Below are 18,957 nucleotides of genomic sequence, written 5' to 3' on the forward strand. Positions count from 1 at the left end.
GGTCGTACACTAATTGTTCTTTATTGGCAAAAAGACAAAAAATGATAGCTATATAATATCCCCGCGATACTCCAATGTATTTACCCAGGATTATGAAATGGGATTCCTCGTTTTTTTTTTTAGGCGTTCGGGGCTCTGACGAATGTTAAGGCCCTGATAATAGATGGGGTATTACTGGTCGACGGACCCATATGTTATTTTAACGTCCAAAAAATTAGATACAATGGTTAGACATGGGACACAGAAAACTGATGCGTTGCAAGATTTAAAAAATATTTGTTCGCTCTCACAAAACCTCAAGGCTTGAAATTAACATCAACAAAAGTAGGGTTCCATGACACAAGGTGCTTAAAAGTATCAGGATATCTGTCACGCTAACCTAACACACTGGCATTTTAAGCCAACATTAAAAGAAAATATGATTCCAACTTCTGCTAGTGTACAATCCATCACAAATATAGACGAGGTACCACATGTCAATCCACATTGAACCAATACTCACTCCACTTGCACACAAGTTGCCAGGAACTCTTATATCAAATCTGCCACATTCATTGGCATTTCATCAATCTGGGTGCTGTAATACTGTTCGATGTCTCTTAAAATCTTGATATCATCACTTTTGACAAAGTTTATTGCCACACCCTACAAACAACCAAAACCTCTATTAGAACTGACAAACATAAAAAGGCAAAGGGGCAGACAGCAGCAAAAACTCAGATCAGACTACAAGTTCTTCTGACAGCAAAAGGAGCATTTTTGAAGTTCGCAATATATGAAATTCCTCTAATATATATGGGTCAAATTCAAAGGAATTTCTTCCGAATATGTAGACCGGTACACAGTCCCAACCCAGTACATAAAATGCTCACCCCATCACAAGATCAAAATAACATTAAAGCAATCCAATCTTCCCATTTGCTTGAAGAAAACATTTAGTATAAATGCAATCATGACCAGATATGAAGAAAGAAGTTCACATATGGTCTAAATAACCATAATATCACACTGAAAGTAAAGAGAATAAAGGACTTTACACCATACCTTGCGTCCAAAACGACCAGAACGACCAATTCGATGAATGTACAGCTCTCGATTGTTGGGAAGATCATAATTAATAACCAAAGATACCTGAACACAGGAAAACCAATTAACATCATCAGAAAAAGAGAGAATCTCAAACCAAAAGAAAAAAGCATGCCAGAAAAAGGAATTCTTATAGTAAAGCCAAAAGAACTCATACCATAGTCTACATAATCATGTCTAAGAGAGCAAAACCTTAACATCAAAGCAGCCCCTAATGTTTACATTGACGAATGTTATCCTACGCTAGCGACATTCCATAGAACACAAATGATACACACCATAAAAAGCAGTACTATTGAAGGTTCATTAAAATGCAAGTTAATCCAAAATTATTATACAGAAGCTCCCAAAAATAATCGTATACCAAAGAGGATTGTATATATCTCTCTCCAACCCAACATGTCACCTCACAGATAGATGCTAACCAATTCCAATAGCTCAATATTCAACACTTATAACCAAGTACATTGTAGCTGAAGATAAAAACAATCTATAGGTAAAGAACTTGCCTGCTGAACATCAAGACCCCGAGCCCAGACATCTGTTGTGATCAAAACACGAGTAGTACCATTTCTGAACTCATTCATGATGGCATCTCGCTCCTTCTGAGGCATGTCTCCGTGCATTGCAGATACTGTAAAGTTATTAGATCGCATCTTTTCAGTCAGCCAGTCCACCTATCCCAGGATCCAAGGAACAGTTAATCAACCACATGAAACAATTACCAACAGTACTTGTTCCTCCATTCTATGTTCCGCATATCATATGTAAAAATTGGACAGGGAGAAATGGAAGTGTTTAATTTAATTTCTCACTTGAACAATCAACAATTCATGAGAAATGAATACTGAATACAGTAGATACTAGATAGTATCTTCTTCCGAAAAGTAAATATCTATAACTACTACACTACAGTTCTACACTACACTACAGTTCTTCCTACAATTCAAATCAGACTAAGATATTATGATAACAACTCAATAATAAGAGCATAGTAGTTTACCTTTCTCTTTGTGTTGCAGAAAATAACAGCTTGTGTAATGGTAAGAGTATCATAAAGGTCACATAAAGTATCAAACTTCCACTCTTCTCTTTCAACTGCAACGAAAAATTGCTTGATACCCTGTGATAAAAGATACATATTAAACATTAAATTACAGAATCCCATTCCATTAGAGACAGCAAAGAGAACAGAAAGAAGGATTGCATACCTCCAAAGTCAACTCATCACGTTTAACAAGGATCCTCACGGGGTCAGTCATAAACTTGCCAGTCATCTCCAAAATTTCATGGGGCAGTGTAGCGGAAATCAAGCAAACCTACATTATAACAACTGATTTTCAGACCAGCAATTTACTTCTGACATCTAACACGGCAATAATAAAGCTCAATGTGATTAGCCACAGTATGCCCGGAGGGATATAAAAATGCAGATTCAAACCTGGAGCTCCGGTGGAAGATATCTGTATACATCGTAAATCTGATCCTTGAAGCCTCTGCTCAACATTTCATCCGATTCATCCTGAAAAACCGACAGCCATAGCCAAGCAGAGGTCAATTAATAAAAACAAAAACAGAGAAACAGCAAATGCGAAAGAGCAATGAGAGGACTGACTGACAAGAATCAATAGCTTGATGGCTCGAGTGCGAAGTGTTCTCCTCTTGATCATATCACAGACTCTACCGGGAGTTCCAGACACCACATGAACTCCATACTCGAGCTTCCTGATATCCTCGCCGACGCTTTTGCCTCCAATGCAAGAATGAGCTTGGATATTTATGTAATTTCCAATTGCCAATATCACCTTCTCAGTCTGCGCCGCCAGCTCCCTCGTCGGAGACAGTATCAACGCCTGAACCCTAGTTTTCGCGATAAATTGAAATCAGCAAAACCCTAATTCAAATTCCAAATTCAAATTCCAAACTAGAGACGAGGTGAAAGGGGGAGACGTACTCTCGGGAGGAGGTGTCGACGATTTGGCAGACGGTGAGGGCAATCATGGAGGTCTTTCCGGTACCGGACTGGGCCTGGGCAATGACGTCACGGCCCTCAATGATGGGCCTGACGGCGCGTTGCTGGATGGCGGAGGGCTTCTCGAAGCCGTAGTTGTAGATACCGCGGAGGAGGTCGTCCTTGATCCCCATCTGATCGAAGCTCATGATTGGCTCTATGCCGTCCGATGTCAAGAACTCCAGCTTGTCCTCGTTGACCATTCCGCCTCCCCGCCTGGCACGGTTCTGTGGGACCACGCTCGTCGTCGCCGTGGCCGCCATCGAAGATCTTTCCGGTTAGGGTTTGCCTCTGCGTTTTTGCTGTGAATGAAAGCTCGCGTCTTTTGTTTCTGAGCGCGACGAAGGAGAAGGCGGTAGAGTCGGATAAAGGTTTTTACGCAGCTTTGTGGGCTTCTTACTATATTTGGGCCTCAATCTCATTGGCCCAATACATGATGAATGATTGCGTAGTTACGTGTTACCTCGTCACTAGCAATTATGCTTTGATATCTATTACTCATATGTATGCATATCATCAACTGTATTCATTTGAACTATGAACCATGAAATTGATAATTATTAACAATGATAAAGATCAAATGACAATCATATGTTTACTATGTGACAATTTCTAAAAGGAAATTTAATTATTCTAGAAATAATCACAAATAAATCTAACTATGCACTTATAATCAGTGGCGGACTTACATAGAAGCAAGCTCAGCTTCAGCCCGATAGGTTTCAAAAGCCCACATTAGAAAAAAAATAGCCCGGTAACTAAAAAGAGCAGACTCAGTGAGGCAGTGACCCACTTACCTAAAGAAAAGAAAAAATCTGTTCACCTAAGTTTTAAATCTTAGATCCGCCACTGTTTATAATGTACACACAATTACTTAAAAATGATACACAATATTAACTCAACTAAAAATGATAGATTAAGGACCGGACAAAAGCTTTTCGACTTTTGCATTAGCAGAAGCAGAAAGAAACTTCATACAGATCGGAGGTTTCACACCCGAGAGTGAAAGGATTGCAGCCGGAATGCCCCACATAGAGTCACCACAAATGAGTCCAGATGCGACCGCCGGTGCAAAGTCATCGGCCTTTTGTTTGTTCTTCCTTCGCCACAAGAAGAGAATCAAGCTCCCCACACACATGTCAATGGCGAAGTATGAACCAAGATAAAATGGGATGGCCATGCACATTGGGATTGGAATAAACTTGTACACATTGTACTTGGTCTCATAACGCTTTAGAAGCTCCGCAAGCAAATTAAGAGCAATGGCAGCTGCGAAAAAGGACGCTGCAAGTGTCACACAATTTTTGGGAAGTGAACTAACGCCTTCAACTCCTAGAAGAGCCATTCCACGGTACATTTGTGCGTACGGTGCAGGATATGGACCGCTTGGATCACCTAGTCGATAAGCTTTGTAGAAAAAAAACCAGAATACCAAAGGGGACATGACACAACCCATGGCCGTGCCAAGAACTTGACTGAAGAACATCGAGCGAGGAGAGGACAATGTAAGAAATCCAGTCTTGAAGTCTTGCATAAGATCAGAAGCTGTAGAGACAACGCTCATCATGACACCGCAGGCAGCAAGACCAGCAACAACTCCACCTTTGGCATAGCCAACCCAAGCACTGAAGATCATGATGGCGAACTTTCCATAGTTGGAGGCGAGGGACCAGTCAGTGAGACCAGTACCATAGGCATTACAGAATGCCAAAACTGGTGCAATCATATAAGCAGTTAAGATATGGTACCATTTCAACTGGGGGAAAATGCATAGAGGTACGACAATGATGGCTATAACGGCAAGAACAACATAACCACCGAAAGCAAGCCAGTTGGGAATTTGGTCTTTTAAGAAAAAGGCTATTCTTCTCTCCTCGTCATAGTTTGGATTCAAAACTTCTTCTCCAGCTTCAATACTCGAAGGATTTACCGACGGTGGGGGAGATGAATCGAAATCAATTTCTTTTGTTTTAGGTGTACAACATAAACTGCAGGAGGTCAGAATGAGCATGTAAACTACATGGTACAAACCATCACCCAGCATCATGGCTATAGCAATGAAAACCCTGTATCCTTGGATACCGTGGAGACTGCTCGCTGGGATATCAGTACTGTACCATACACCTTTCTGCTTCTCAATCAAGGGCCACATGATTCCCCATGAAAGTATTGCTCCAACAAGCAGAGAGATGTTCACAAGGTAAGGGCAAATCATTCCCACACCAACATACGTCGATGAGAAGTCAAAGTAAAACCTGCGGTTTGTAAAGAAAATAAGTTACCTCTCTGCATAATAAGCTTTGTTAGCATATCATTACATAAGTTTACGTGCACTAACCTCTGTGCATGAGCTTGGAGACCAAACGTTGGGAAGCTAGAAAATCCGCAGCCATCAGCGGCTGTGTAAAACCATTGGAAGAACGCCCACACGAAGCTAAAGCAGAAGCTTTTGAACAGGACAGCAACTTGTTTCCTGCAATGTTTTTTGGAAAGTTTTGATTAATTATTTACCAGCTAGCGAATTCGCAATGAAGTACTGCACGTACAGTTGATTCATCACTTATATATTTATAATTAGTTGCACTGTGCTACGTACTTTGCTAACTTGGCTCCTTTGGGAGTGTGGAAACTGTTAATGAGGTACGCAGTTGCAGTTCCACTTGGGTAGGTTAATCTGTACTTCATGATCATCACCTTTCTCAAGGGCATAATGGAAAACAAGCCCAGGAAGCTGACACAGAAAAGAAATCCCATCATCCATCCAATATGAGGGTCCTTTACGTTCAATGGGGTGTTTGTTTCATGTCCTTGAGAAGCTACAAATCCACTCATACCCAGTACGTAGCTTGCAGTTCCACCTGTACTCGATCACATCAATCCTAAGTAAGAAACTGATTTGTAAGATATATTATATTTGAACATATACATGAACTTCACAGACAACCTCTAATGTACTTGTGATCACGTCGATAAGATCTATCTCACAACAATACACAAACCAAAAGAGTAAAACTACGTATGATTCCGATTTCATTTTCGTGTAGTCTCCTGCAATTGTAAGTAGTACACAATCTCATGTGCATGTATACCTATAAGTCCTATACAATATTATATGTTTAAGTAATTGGTTTTTTTTTAAGGGTGGGTCAAGCTTCCGAACCCTAATTCAGAAACCCTAACTGAGTCATCACAGACCTGGAATTAGTATATACCATAGCGGCATAGTGGTAGAGAAGGTAATGGAATCAGAAATAGAAACGCGATTGTAATTGGTAACATACTGCTAAAGGCGATCCCGGATGACGCGACCACACATGTTTGGATGACACAATTTTCTTGACGAGTGAAAGGCTGCTTCAAGAGGCCGACCTTGGTGAGTATGGTGGTGTAAGCTTTCAACACCGCAAAACCCAACAACCCGGCGGCGACGTTGAGCGATGGTATGACACCAGTGGTAAGGTTAAGCTTGCAAACAATGAAGTTGAAAACGATGCTCAGGATAAAGCTAGTGACCATGGCCCTCACAGTGATTTGCTTCGTCCACGGCGGCACATGGCTGTTCCTGAAGGCCGCTTCCACCAAAACCTTGCCCTGCGGTTGATCAACCTGATCATCAAAATCATCGCTCTTCTTTCTCTCCATAGTTAGCTAGGTTAGGATATGGAGCTCAGAGAGAAATGGATGAGTACGACGGTGGAGTCAGGTAAGAAATACGCAGGAGATCTTTTGGGTGTGGTTGAGTGCGTATATTCGGGTTAATATATGCGGGAAGGCAAATTTGAATGGACGAGAGGATTTCAAGCGTTGCAGTTGCGAGCTGTCATGAAGAAGATATACATCTTCTAGATCTGACAGTGGGAAGAAGTCTGACATTTTACCTATGTTCTTTAGAAAGAAGTCGAGCGTCGGAAGAAGTCTGACCTTTTCGATTAACTTTAGTCTGTTAAGTGACATATATCGGTTTTGATTTTTGAACGTGGAGATAAAATTTCATAACAAATAGATACGAAAGGTATATCTAAGGATATTGGTAATGTAAGTCATATAGCATGAGTTGCGGGTGCGGGGTTAGATGTCAATAGTCAATCCATAATAAAAACATGTAATTTAAATAATTAATGATTCAACCACAAGGTACACGTCATACAATTAGTTTGAAGTTTGGGACGTAATATACACTAGATAAGAATAATCTAGCTCTCACTCATTAAGCTTGAAACAGATAAATCTATAGATGCAAGACGCCAGCCAGTTTAGCTAGCTAGAAAAATGGAATGGATGATGGAAGAAATTCAAAACAACGTACGGGCATGTTTAAGCAAATTAATCTTAATCAAATTGGCAATAAAGAATAATAGGATCGAGGCGTCAATGTCCTGATAACCGACCAGCAACCCAAATCATCTTATCGATCATCTTATGGGAGCATGGCGTCTACGTAAGTACAATTCAAAGCTCTGTTAGGGTAAAACCCCTAGTAAAAGAAGGAAGAAGAGAACATCTGAGAGAGCGGGGAAGGAAATCAAAATAACATAATTTTCATAAATAACCCGAAAGGGCTGTTCTGCAGCTACATAAGATGGATAACCACTCCGGCTACGTGGTGCTCTACTACTGGTTACTAACTTAAACATAATTAACTGTTAACAAACACTCTTAACAGCAAACTAGCTCGTGCCATGCACCTGACTCATCCTAGAACAACTGGGAAATCATAACATTTTCCTAACAATACTGCCCCCTAAGACAGTGAGCTTGTCCTCAAGCATAATTAAAATCTGGAAAACGAGAAATGATGTCTGAGGCTTCCTCCCATGTTGCTTTTTCTTCTGTTGAGCCGAGCCACTGTATCAGCCACTCAGTAATAGCAGCATGGTTCTTCTTACTCATCATGCGCGCTAGAATCTTGGCAGGGAACCATCTAGGGTTATGAGGATCCACATTTGGAGGCAAATGTGCTGCAGTGACCGCATGATTCCCAATCTTCTTCTTCAAAAGAGACACATGGAAGACTGGATGAATTCTAGCAGTAACGGGTAATTTCAGTTTGTAAGCAACACTTCCAATTTTTTCTTCAATTAAATATGGACCATAATACCTAGGAGAAAGCTTGTGGTACTTCCTCCTGGTCACACTCTGCTGCTTGTAGGGCTGTAATTTTAAGTATACCCAATCCCCAACTTGGAAAACCCTCTCTACATGCTTTCTGTCATACTGCAGCTTCATCCTTGATTGTGCCACTTCTAGGTTTCTCTTCAAAATAGCCAACAATTCATCTCTACTCTTGAGTTGCTAATCTACTCTTTCCACATTAGTTGAACCAGGTGTATAAGGTCTAATTGCAGGTGGTTCATAACCATACAGGGCTTGGAAGGGTGTCATCCCAATAGCTGAATGGTGAGCCGTATTGTACCAGTATTCAGCCCAAGGTAATGCTTCACTCCAAGTCTTGGGTTTCTCCCCCACAACACATCTCAGAAATTGTTCCAGTGTTCTATTAAGGTTCTCAGTTTGGTCATCAGTCTGAGGATGGTAGGATGTGCTCTTGTTCAATGTCGTCCCCTGCAACTTGAAGAAAGTTTCCCAAAATGCACTCAAAAATATTGGATCTCTATCAATAATTATGGACTCAGGCAACCCATGAAGTTTGAACACTCCATTAACAAAAAGATCCACAACTTGAGATGCAGTGTATGGGTGTGAGAGTAGTAAGAAATGTCCATACTTAGTTAAACGATCAACTACCACCATAATCACATTCTTACCGGCTGATGTGGGCAATCCCTCAATGAAATCCATGGAAATGTTAGACCAAGCCCTATGAGGTATGATGTTAGGCTGCAACAATCCTGGAGGATTAATCGATTCATAATGGTTTTGTTGGCAAACATGGCATTCGACCACAAATGTTTTCACATCATGATGTATCCCAGTCCACTTGAAAGACCTAGCAATCCTTTTATAAGTCCGATGCTTACCAGCGTGCCCTCCATTATAGCCATCATGGAACTCGGAGATAATCTTCTTCCTCCAATCTCCGGTTTTTGGAACAAAAATTCTGTCTTTGAACATCAGCTGCTGACCCTCCATTTTGTAGTGTGGTTTGAGACTTGCGTCAACGTGTAACTGCTCCATGTTTTCCTTTGCTTCCGGATCTACTGCACAAACATCTTGCAACTCTTTCAAGTAGGTATGAGTTGGACTGGATATGGCCATCAGTTGGTTCAGAGATACATACTTCTCAACCACGTCAGAATCAGCTCCTTGGAACTCCTCTCTTCTAGATAAAGCATCCGGACCTGCATTATTTTTGCCTGCCTTGTAATGAATTGTGTAATCATATCCTGCCAACTTAAGCAGCCATTTCTGTTGCATCGACGTTGTGATTTTCTGATCCAAAAAGTATTGTATGGTTCTGTGGTCTGTGAAGATCTTGAAATGATTTCCCAACAAATACGGTCTCCATTGTTGAACTGCATAAACCACAACGAGCATCTCTTTATCATAGACAGATAGAGCCATGTGCCTTGGGGCTAGGGCTTTGCTCAAGAAAGCTATGGGATGACCTTCTTGAGATAAAATAGCTCCAATTCCACTCCCTGAAGCATCACATTCAATAACAAATTGTTTGGTAAAATCAGGTAAAGCAAGAATAGGAGTAGTCATCAAAGCTTGCTTCAAGGCTTCAAATGCATCTTCAGAATCTTTAGACCATTGAAAAGCTCCTAGCTTCAACATATCAGTCAAGGGTTTGGCAATTATGCCAAAATTGCGGACATACTTTTTGTAATAACCTACTAGACCAAGAAATCCCTGCAATCCCTTAATGGTAGTTGGTTTTGCCCAGTTCTTGATAGTCTCAATTTTAGCCGGGTCAACAGCTACCCCTTGAGCACTCACAACATGACCCAAATAATCAACCTGATGACTTCTAAAAGTACATTTGCTCAACTTAACTTTCATCTCATTCTCCTTGAGCTTACTGAATACTTTCTCCAACAACTCCACATGAGTCTGCAATGTAACACTATAAACCAGAATATCATCAAAAAAGACCAATACACCCTGCCTTAAAAATTCTCTCAATAAATCATTGAGCACTGATTGAAATGTGGATGGTGCATTTGTCAAACCAAATGGCATAACAAGGAATTCATAGTGGCCACTGTGAGTTCTAAAAGCAGTCTTACTGACCTCCTGTGGTGCCATCCTAATCTGATGATATCCTGACCTGAGGTCAAGCTTAGTAAAAAGAGTAGCTCCGTGCACCTCATCCAATAACTCGTCAACCACAGGAATTGGGTACTTGTCTTTGACAGTAACAGTATTAAGGGCTCTATAATCAACACACATTCTCCAGGTACCATCTTTCTTCTTGACTAACAAAACCGGAGAAGAGAATGGGCTTTTGCTAGGTCTGATTAATCCACTGTCCAACAACTCCTGCACAATTTTCTCGATTTCAGCTTTCTGAAAATGGGGGTATCAATAAGGCCGGACACTCACTGGTGTAGTATTTGGTAGCAGCTCAATTGTATGATCATGAGTCCTCACAGGTGGTAAAGTTGTTGGTGTCTCAAATAACTCTGAGTACTTAGTGATCAGAGACTGAATTTGAGGTTGTGTGGCTTGTATAGGTGGTGCAGTAGTGGTGATGGCATTAACATGTACCATTATAGCTTCCTTTTCTTTTCTCATTAACCTTGTCATGGCCTTGCAACCAATCATTGTACCTTGAGATGTTGTTTCACCATGCAACTGATGCCAATTCCCACCAACACAGAACTTCATCTTCATGGTTTCAAAATTCCATATTATATATCCTAAAGACTTGAGCCAAGCAGTGCCAAGTACAATTTCACAACCAGACATAGGCAATATATAGTAATCACTTGAGAACTCGAATTCTTGCAACTTTAGCTGGAATCTAGCTTCTCCCTTAGTCTGTACTCGTGCTCCACTAGCTAGTGCCACATTTAGTGGAGCAAGATGTTGAACTGGTACTTTAGTGCCTCTTAGTAGATGAGGATGCACAAAATTGTGAGTAGCCCCGGAGTCAATTAGTATGTGCACCACTTTATTCTGAAATATTCCTTTGAGCTGCATTGTATCACTTGTAGCTCCATTCATCACCTACAACCTAATCAATGGTTCATCAATTTCTTCTACTGGAATAGGAGGTACTTCCATCTTCTGTTCATTACAAGCATTTTCCAATTCTTCTCCATCGCTGGGTATTATCTCTAGGCTCATCAGTTGTCCCCTCTTTCTACACTTGTGTCCTTTAGAATAAGGTCCCTTGCAGAAATAACATTGATGATAGAGTTTCCTTGACTCAAACTCAGCATCAGACAACCTAATTCGCATATTTGGAGGAGTAGAAGAACCTACATTCACTGGTTGGGCAGCTCTCTGAGTATTGGTTGGCTGAGCACTGTAGGGAGTACTTCTATGAGTGCTAGAACTCATAGCAGAATAATTTTTAAAGCCACTGTTTATTGTAGTTTTAGCATGACTCTTAATTTCATCACTGCCTGCCTCATAAACCCTAGCAAGTTCACATGCATCATAGAGTGTTTTGGGTTTCAGTGCCTCAACTTTGTATCTGAGATCCTCCTTCAGCCCTCCAATAAAGAAAGACACAAGTAGTTCAGGAGAAAAACCTGGAGCTCCCCTTGACAACTTGGTAAACTGATCCATGTAATCATCCATTGAACCAGTTTGATTCATTATAGCCAAAGCAGCTTGATATTGTGACCTGTTGTAACAACTGAATTCTCTCATAAGTAACTCAGTGAGCCCTTGCCAATTATTAGCAAACTCATGCCGAAACATATACCATCTATCTGCTGCCTTGTCACTCAAATGCATGCTAGCTATAGATAACTTCTTGTCTTCAGGAATGTGGTAAAACTCAAAATACTGATCAGCCTTGTTCAACCACTCCACAGGATCACCTCCACTAAATGTTTGAAATTCCAACCTCATTTGTTTCATACTAGGCAATGTAGGATCAGTCATTTGGAATTGGTGAGGATGATGACATTGGTATTGATAATAGTGGGGATGTGGATTATAGTAAAATTGCTGATTGCCATGGGGTGGAGGTTGACATTGATGGCCATATGTATTACAATTAGTGTCTGGGAATTGCTGCAATTTAGAACTGGGTTGATGTGTTTGGAATTGGGGTGTTGTTGTAGTGCAAGTAAAAACAGGGGTAGGTTTAGGAGTAGCTTGAGTAGGTGGTGCTGTTTGATTAGTTTCCATTTGAATGCTTGGAAAACTAAATGATTTCACCGATCCAAGACCTGCATAGTACCTAGAAAATGGGTTGTTATCACACCTAGACATACTTCCACCATAACCATGTAACCTTGCTTCATTACCCATACCTTCCAGGGGAGTACCCACCTTGTTAGTGAACAAATGAGACTCAATTTCAACCTGTGGACATATATGATTAACTGCACCCCCACAAAGATGATTAGCTGGTATACCCAAACTACCCAATTGAGGCTCAGATGACATAGTTCTAGTATATTTTTGAGCAGCACGAATCACAGTATGATCACCCACATCATAATCATAAGGTATTTCAATCAAAGCAGCTTTACCAACCCTAGAATTAGCAACATGCATAAGTTCATCATCAATTACAAGAGAACAAGATCTAGTGATGTTACCCTCCAATCGAGCTTTGATAGACGATGAAGCAGACCCAACGGAATGGGAAGGTGTTGGAAGAATGCCCAACTGTGATTGGGGTACATATCCGAATGGAATCGAGCCACTCAACGAGTTGTTGACCCCACTAGTATGAGGAGGAGATAAGGGATGATCGACGTCCCTCGCCGGAGGTAATACATGACGTTGTTGTTTCAATTCTGAGAAGAGCATCGACTGAAACTTGGCCAAAGAAGCCTCCAACGAAGATTGCAACGAACCTTGTAAGGAAGCCTGCAGAGATGATTTCATCTTATCCAAGCGAGTGATAGAGCGTTGGTTAAAACGTCTATAATAAACCCTGTAAAACATCATCGTTAGTATAGAATAAGCAGAGATCGTTCTTTCCGGGGAATTGAATGGAACTCTAAACTTTTAGTGTTAACAAATAATTGGGGGTTTGAGATTGATTATTAACTACTAAAATAAAGCCTAAATTACTATTTACATGATCGACTTCTCTTTAACAAACTTAAACCAAATTTACCATTACACCACATAATTACAAGTTCGAACCTATCATGCATTCTAATTCGACCAATTACGTACTTTTTAGACACCAATACAATTAGAGCCTTAGGGGATCATCTAATCATGCAAGATTTCAATTAACATTTAGATTGACTTAGGGCCTAATCTAAATTTGCATGCAATCAAATTCAATAACACTTAGAGTAGAAATAAAACAAGATTATATTTAAGCACCAAATCTTTGTTGGAGACATGTTTCATGTGTGGCGTCACCCACCATGGTTTCACATGCAAATTTCCAGAATTTTTACCATTTTTAATCAACACAAACCGAACCTACTTAGGGCATGATTCGATTTGTGTCAATATGGTTGATGAATCTAGCACTCAAACACAATCTTAGGGATTGCATCCAACAACTAAATTCATATGCACATATCTGAAAATTATCTAAAAGTATGAGAAAGATGATTAGAACACACAATAGAAATACAAACTCATTAATTATAAGAACATAGATTCGACATAGTCTCAAAAAAAATATCAAATATAATCTGAAAATTTTAAAACAAATACAAAACCAATATTTCCACATAAACAACAACTTACAATCTTCATAGACAAAGAATTGTATATTAACACAAATAGACGAAGCCATGGAGATGAGTTGTGAGAATCACACGTTGTAGGAACCTTGGAGGTGTGTCTTCAATGGTGAAACTCGGTGGAGATGATGATGGTTTTGGGGTGGACGGCTTGGCTAATTTGTGAGAGAAGTTTATGGTGGTGTTTTGATAGAGTTTTGGCTCTTGAATGCTAATGAGAAGTGATCATATTTGAGAGGTGAAGCCATGTATATATAGAGAAAAGATGGAGGGTTTGAAATTGCTTCTTTCTTCCTATAAACATGTCATGCTTTAATCCCTAAAACATGGAAAGTTTTATTCCCTAAAACATGCCATGCTTTAATCCATAAAACATGGAAAGTTTTATTCCCTAAAACATGGAAAGTTTTATTCCCTAAAACATGGAAAGTTTTATTCCCTAAAACATGTCATGATTTAATCCCTAAAACATGTCATGTTTTATTCCCTAAAACATGCCATGTTTTATGCCTTTAATGATCATCTTCTATTTAATTGTTGCATGACTTGGCTCCATCTTTTTTTTCTTTAATTATCTCTTCAATCCAATCTGAAAATAAGAAAATAAAATCATAAGTAAGATATAATTAGTTTCAAAACCTAACAAGGATTCTTAGTCAAACTAGGACTCTAAACCAATTATGCGTTTTAACTCATGTAAGCACAAAAATGCATCCAATACCGCTCAAGACTCTTACTACGACTCAATGACTCAATAGTACAATAATAAGGGCTAAGCAAAGTACAAATTGAGGTAAAAACATATTAAAAACGTCGCACAAAGTGCTCCTATCAGCGAGCGCTTGTTTCATCGCGATGAGCTTGCAGCTCGATTTCGAGATGAGCCAATTCACCCGAGACCTCTGGAGTATCCAGATCCCGGCGCGGTGGCGATGGTGGTTTAGACTGGCCCTTAAGCTTCACCATGATCGGCTAGGCTCTGATACCACTTATTAGGGTAAAACCCCTAGTAAAAGAAGGAAGAGGAGAACATCTGAGAGAGGGGGGAAGGAAATCAAAATAATATAATTTTCATAGATAACCCGAAATGGCTGTTCTACAGCTACATAAGATGGCTAACCACTCCGGATACGTGGCGCTCTACTACTGGTTACTAACTTAAACATAATTAACTATTAACAAACACTCTTAACAGCAAACTAGCTCGTGCCATGCACCTGACTCATCCTAGAACAACTGGGAAATCATAACATTTTCCTAACAAGCTCTATTGATCTGCTGGGAACTCGATCACTACTCCAATCGTCATGCCCGGAAATTTGAGACTATCGATCCGTTACATGCATTGTTAACTTATGATTAGAATTTAGAAGCTAATAAAGGACCACAATATGATTCGCTAGAAGCAAAGAGACTTATTCCCACGTACTCCGACTGACCTTAGGAAAGAAAGAAAACAAGAGGCTCAATTTAGACCACCAAAAAATATTGAGAACAATGAAATCTATAACAATGTTTCTCCATTCTTGCTTAATACACATGTAATAAAAACAAGTAGAACAATATAGATAATGCTCAACAGTCAGAATTGGAAGACTCAAATATTTAGTTATAATTATTATTGATGTGAAATATCTTAATTGATCTACAGTAAAGAAAGTAAATACATTAAATCATTGATTAAGAACTTGCCCGATCATTAAAAACAAACCCAAAAAAATAAAACAAAAATGACCCTCGCAAAGGATAGCTGCCACCTATCTTTTACCTCCATGGCTCTACGTACTTCTTCTCTCTGTCTCCAAGACATTCCAAAGGCATCCTTTTCTTCAATCTCGTGATCTGCATTGAGTTACTCGGTCGACCTTGTTGGGAAAATTGACAGAGATGTTGAAGACGTAAAGAGAAGACGACATACGTACTCAATAACTGATAAATTGGATCTCTTTTATCCTTTTCTATTTAAGCACTATCGCTTCACCCCATCCTGTAATGATTCATAGTATTATAAGCACTATTTACTTAATTGATAGAGATGTTGTAGATTAACTTGTCTCCTTTTAACACTCTTACTAATGGTAAAAGAAAATTTTGAGGATGCTTTACGGGCCGGATTTTGGATTGGGTCTAGGTTATTGATTATTACCATGGTACACTATTGGGGCTAAGGCTGAGATCGAAACTTCAAGTCCTTTTCCTAAATTGTAGGTTATTGCTTTCTTTATTTCCTACAAGATTTGTTTGAACTTTGGTTTGTTTTTCATTCGTAGTTTTATAGGTAATAATGAGTTTGTTTCTTCACTTTCTTGTAGTGGAACTTGCTCCTCGCTGACATAGATTTGGCTGGTGCCTAATAAAGTTATTCATTATTAAAAAAAAAAAACTAAGTGTTAGTAGGGCTAACAAATTATTTAATAGTAATAACAGAAAAAGTGCAATTTGGAATGAAACATTATAAGCATTTTCTTTTTACCGTGTGCCACTAATAAGCATCTTCTTTTTACTGCGCGCTAATAATAAGCATCAGTAAAAGTATCAGATTCTAATCTGTGCGCAACCTAAAAATGCTGTGATGTGATGATGAGAAGCTTTGTGAAGGTGATTCCAGAGTCTACTATGTTTTGTGCCAATGCAGCAAAGATGAGGTACCTGGGGATATTCTCCGCTCATCTCTTTACAAACAGTCTTGTTTTTCTTGTCCTCCCATAGAGAAACTCAGGAAATACAGGGTGATTTTATCAACTTTCATGATTAGTTTTCGACTACATGATAAACGCTTCATCTGCTATTGACACAGAAACACTGGTCGGAGTGGTCACCCTGACTAACTTTGCAGACAAGACTACTAGTGTTGTAGTTACTGGTAAACCAGGTGTTCGAGCTGGGAAAAAAGATATTTCTCAGAGAACAATCAGCAAGTTTCGGTATTGAACCCTAGACGGTTCTAACCTTCGTTCTCTGTTGTTTCCGGCGTGTCAGTACCTTTGAGTTAGGTACAACTCTTGTTTTGTTTGACGATAATTGCGCTCACGTACTGTCTTCGTCTTAAACGATTGCTCCGCAGTTACTGATAAACCGCTGAAGTTCGAATGACCTATACACAACCGGAGTTGCTAGGTACCTTTCACTCCACCTCCAGTAGATGACCGATCTTACTTTAGACCGCTTGGGGAAAAGCAAAGCTTATAATGCGTCGTTGATAGCAGGACTTTCTCACTGTAAGGAAATTGCTGACTAGTGCAGGCTTTTGTGTTTGCTAGAAGAAAGGCTAGCGATTCGATGGACTTGACTCTTATTGCCGAGGTTAATCGGACTTGTTTGCTACATGCAGCGCGAGGCGTACATCTGGGTAGCTCCGCTCCGATGGGAGACTTGGTTGTCGAAGTGAATCGGACTTTTACTCCGTGTAGAGATTTGACTATGCGGTTGCGCGATAGTTTGTTTGACGTTGCGTGTATTATTCTACACATTCGACCTCTTTATATAGAGAACACAAATTTTTTTTTTCTTGCGAATCAAGTCTTAAGAACCTCCTAGTTGATTTAGATTCACTTTCCTTATTCAACTCAGATTCTATACCGCGTTAGTCCCCTAAATCTATTCCAATACGGCAGGTAATCTTGCTCTGTGATATATTTTCCCTAAATAACCGGTCCACGAGCCTGAATAGTCTAGATAATACCAGAATATTATTTTAGGCCCAAACACTTAGAAATAGTCTGCGCTGGGTTCACGCTGACATTGCAAGGAACAAGGGACTCAAGGTTTCCTCCTTTGAAAGACTGTAAGCCCAGCCACTATCGAAGCCTCAGTCCAACGTTCATCACACAGTTAGACCTGAACCAAAAGTCAGACTCAGAGTACCAAACAAGAACTTTCTGAGATCCTTTTTTCGTTGCTTATGAATATCGGCGAGAATATTTCAAGTCTGAATTGCTGCATATTGCATGTCTGAACTTTCTTGGTCCTCCTATTTCCTCGTCTTCACTTTTATGCCTCTCTGTCATTAATCTTAATCTCCTCCATCTTCTTCTTTGATCTCTACCTATTCTTATCTAGCTACAATTTGCAAGCTAACCTAACACTAGGATACGAAGAAGACATGCCTCCGCCAGTAGCAGCAACAGGAATAGCATGTCTTCCTCTCCATGTTCCCTCCCCCACCTGTTCTGCTTGGATGGTTGTTGTAGACACATGAAATTTAATGAAGTAAATTATCTTCGTTAAATAATTAAATCGACCAAGAGCCCAACAAAATTGCACACGTGGCCAAAAGTCAACAAAGTTGGTGCAGATCTAAATAAAACTCGTGTCAGCACATAAACGGATGATCGTAATCAAAGCTACGTGATTCCGACTTAAATCGAAAATTGAATGTTATTAACGATTCGAAATGGTAATCGGACATTTAATTAAATTAATAAATTCTTTAACAACTATAATTAAATCAACTATTTTCTGTTTAATTTAGTTATGAAAATAACTAATTTTGAATTAATCGGAAAATACATATTGATTTAATTATACAATTAAAGAAATTTATTATTTTAAGTGTCATTAAAATATTCTATAAAATATAAACTTTGACACTATAAATAGCCCTTCAACATGAAGAGAGGAGGATTTGGAGACTAGAGAAGAAGAAGAAGAAATCACTTCAGCAAGATCACTCTCGACAAGTCCCGAAGTCTCTCAAATCCACGAAGAATCATCAAGCGGCCAAATCGCTCGTTCTTCATCAAATCCAAATCCAACCTCAAGTCCACAAAGAATCATCAAGCGGCTCAATCGCTCGTTCTTTATCAAATCCAAATCCAAATCCAACCTCAAGTCCACGAAGAATCATCAAGCGGCCAAATCGCTCGTTCTTCATCAAATCCAAATCCAACCTCAAGTCCACGAAGATCATAAAATCCACGAAGAATCATCAAGCGGCCAAATCGCTCGTTCTTCATCAAATCCAAATCCAACCTCAAGTCCACGAAGAATCATCAAGCGGCCAAATCGCTCGTTCTTCGTCAAATCCAAATCCAAATCAAACTCAAATTCTCAAGATCA

General features: G+C 39.6%; 2 protein-coding genes across 2 annotated transcripts; both read right to left on the bottom strand.

Moving 5' to 3' along the window:
• Positions 1-239: 239 nt before the first annotated feature.
• On the bottom strand, positions 240-3,425 carry LOC126792676 (eukaryotic initiation factor 4A-3). Its single transcript, XM_050519131.1, has 8 exons — positions 3,041-3,425; positions 2,706-2,946; positions 2,528-2,608; positions 2,298-2,405; positions 2,090-2,209; positions 1,596-1,763; positions 1,045-1,131; positions 240-645 (listed from the first exon to the last, which is right to left on the bottom strand). Exons 1-8 carry the CDS (start codon positions 3,358-3,360, stop codon positions 532-534), a joined length of 1,239 nt encoding a protein of 412 aa, XP_050375088.1. The 5' UTR covers positions 3,361-3,425; the 3' UTR covers positions 240-531.
• A 588-nt stretch (positions 3,426-4,013) lies between these two features.
• LOC126792521 (probable metal-nicotianamine transporter YSL7) lies at positions 4,014-6,739 on the bottom strand. The gene is made up of 4 exons (XM_050518928.1): positions 6,379-6,739; positions 5,694-5,955; positions 5,436-5,570; positions 4,014-5,352 (listed from the first exon to the last, which is right to left on the bottom strand). Exons 1-4 carry the CDS (start codon positions 6,737-6,739, stop codon positions 4,014-4,016), a joined length of 2,097 nt encoding a protein of 698 aa, XP_050374885.1.
• Between the last annotated feature and the right edge of the window lie 12,218 nt (positions 6,740-18,957).

Source organism: Argentina anserina, chromosome 4 (genome assembly GCF_933775445.1).
Source record: "Argentina anserina chromosome 4, drPotAnse1.1, whole genome shotgun sequence".
Lineage (NCBI taxonomy): Eukaryota > Viridiplantae > Streptophyta > Magnoliopsida > Rosales > Rosaceae > Argentina > Argentina anserina.

Excerpts from the sequence above, each read along its gene's own strand:
- LOC126792676 (XM_050519131.1), bottom strand. The coding sequence starts at position 3,360 with ATGGCGGCCACGGCGACGACGAGCGTGGTCCCACAGAACCGTGCCAGG. Across the intron at positions 2,947-3,040 it reads GTCGACACCTCCTCCCGAGA|GGTTCAGGCGTTGATACTGT; the intron begins GTACGTCTCCCC and ends CGCGAAAACTAG. Across the intron at positions 2,609-2,705 it reads CCATCAAGCTATTGATTCTT|GATGAATCGGATGAAATGTT; the intron begins GTCAGTCAGTCC and ends TCGGTTTTTCAG.
- LOC126792521 (XM_050518928.1), bottom strand. The coding sequence starts at position 6,739 with ATGGAGAGAAAGAAGAGCGATGATTTTGATGATCAGGTTGATCAACCG. Across the intron at positions 5,956-6,378 it reads ATCCGGGATCGCCTTTAGCA|GTGGAACTGCAAGCTACGTA; the intron begins GTATGTTACCAA and ends GATCGAGTACAG. Across the intron at positions 5,353-5,435 it reads CTCCAAGCTCATGCACAGAG|GTTTTACTTTGACTTCTCAT; the intron begins GTTAGTGCACGT and ends TACAAACCGCAG.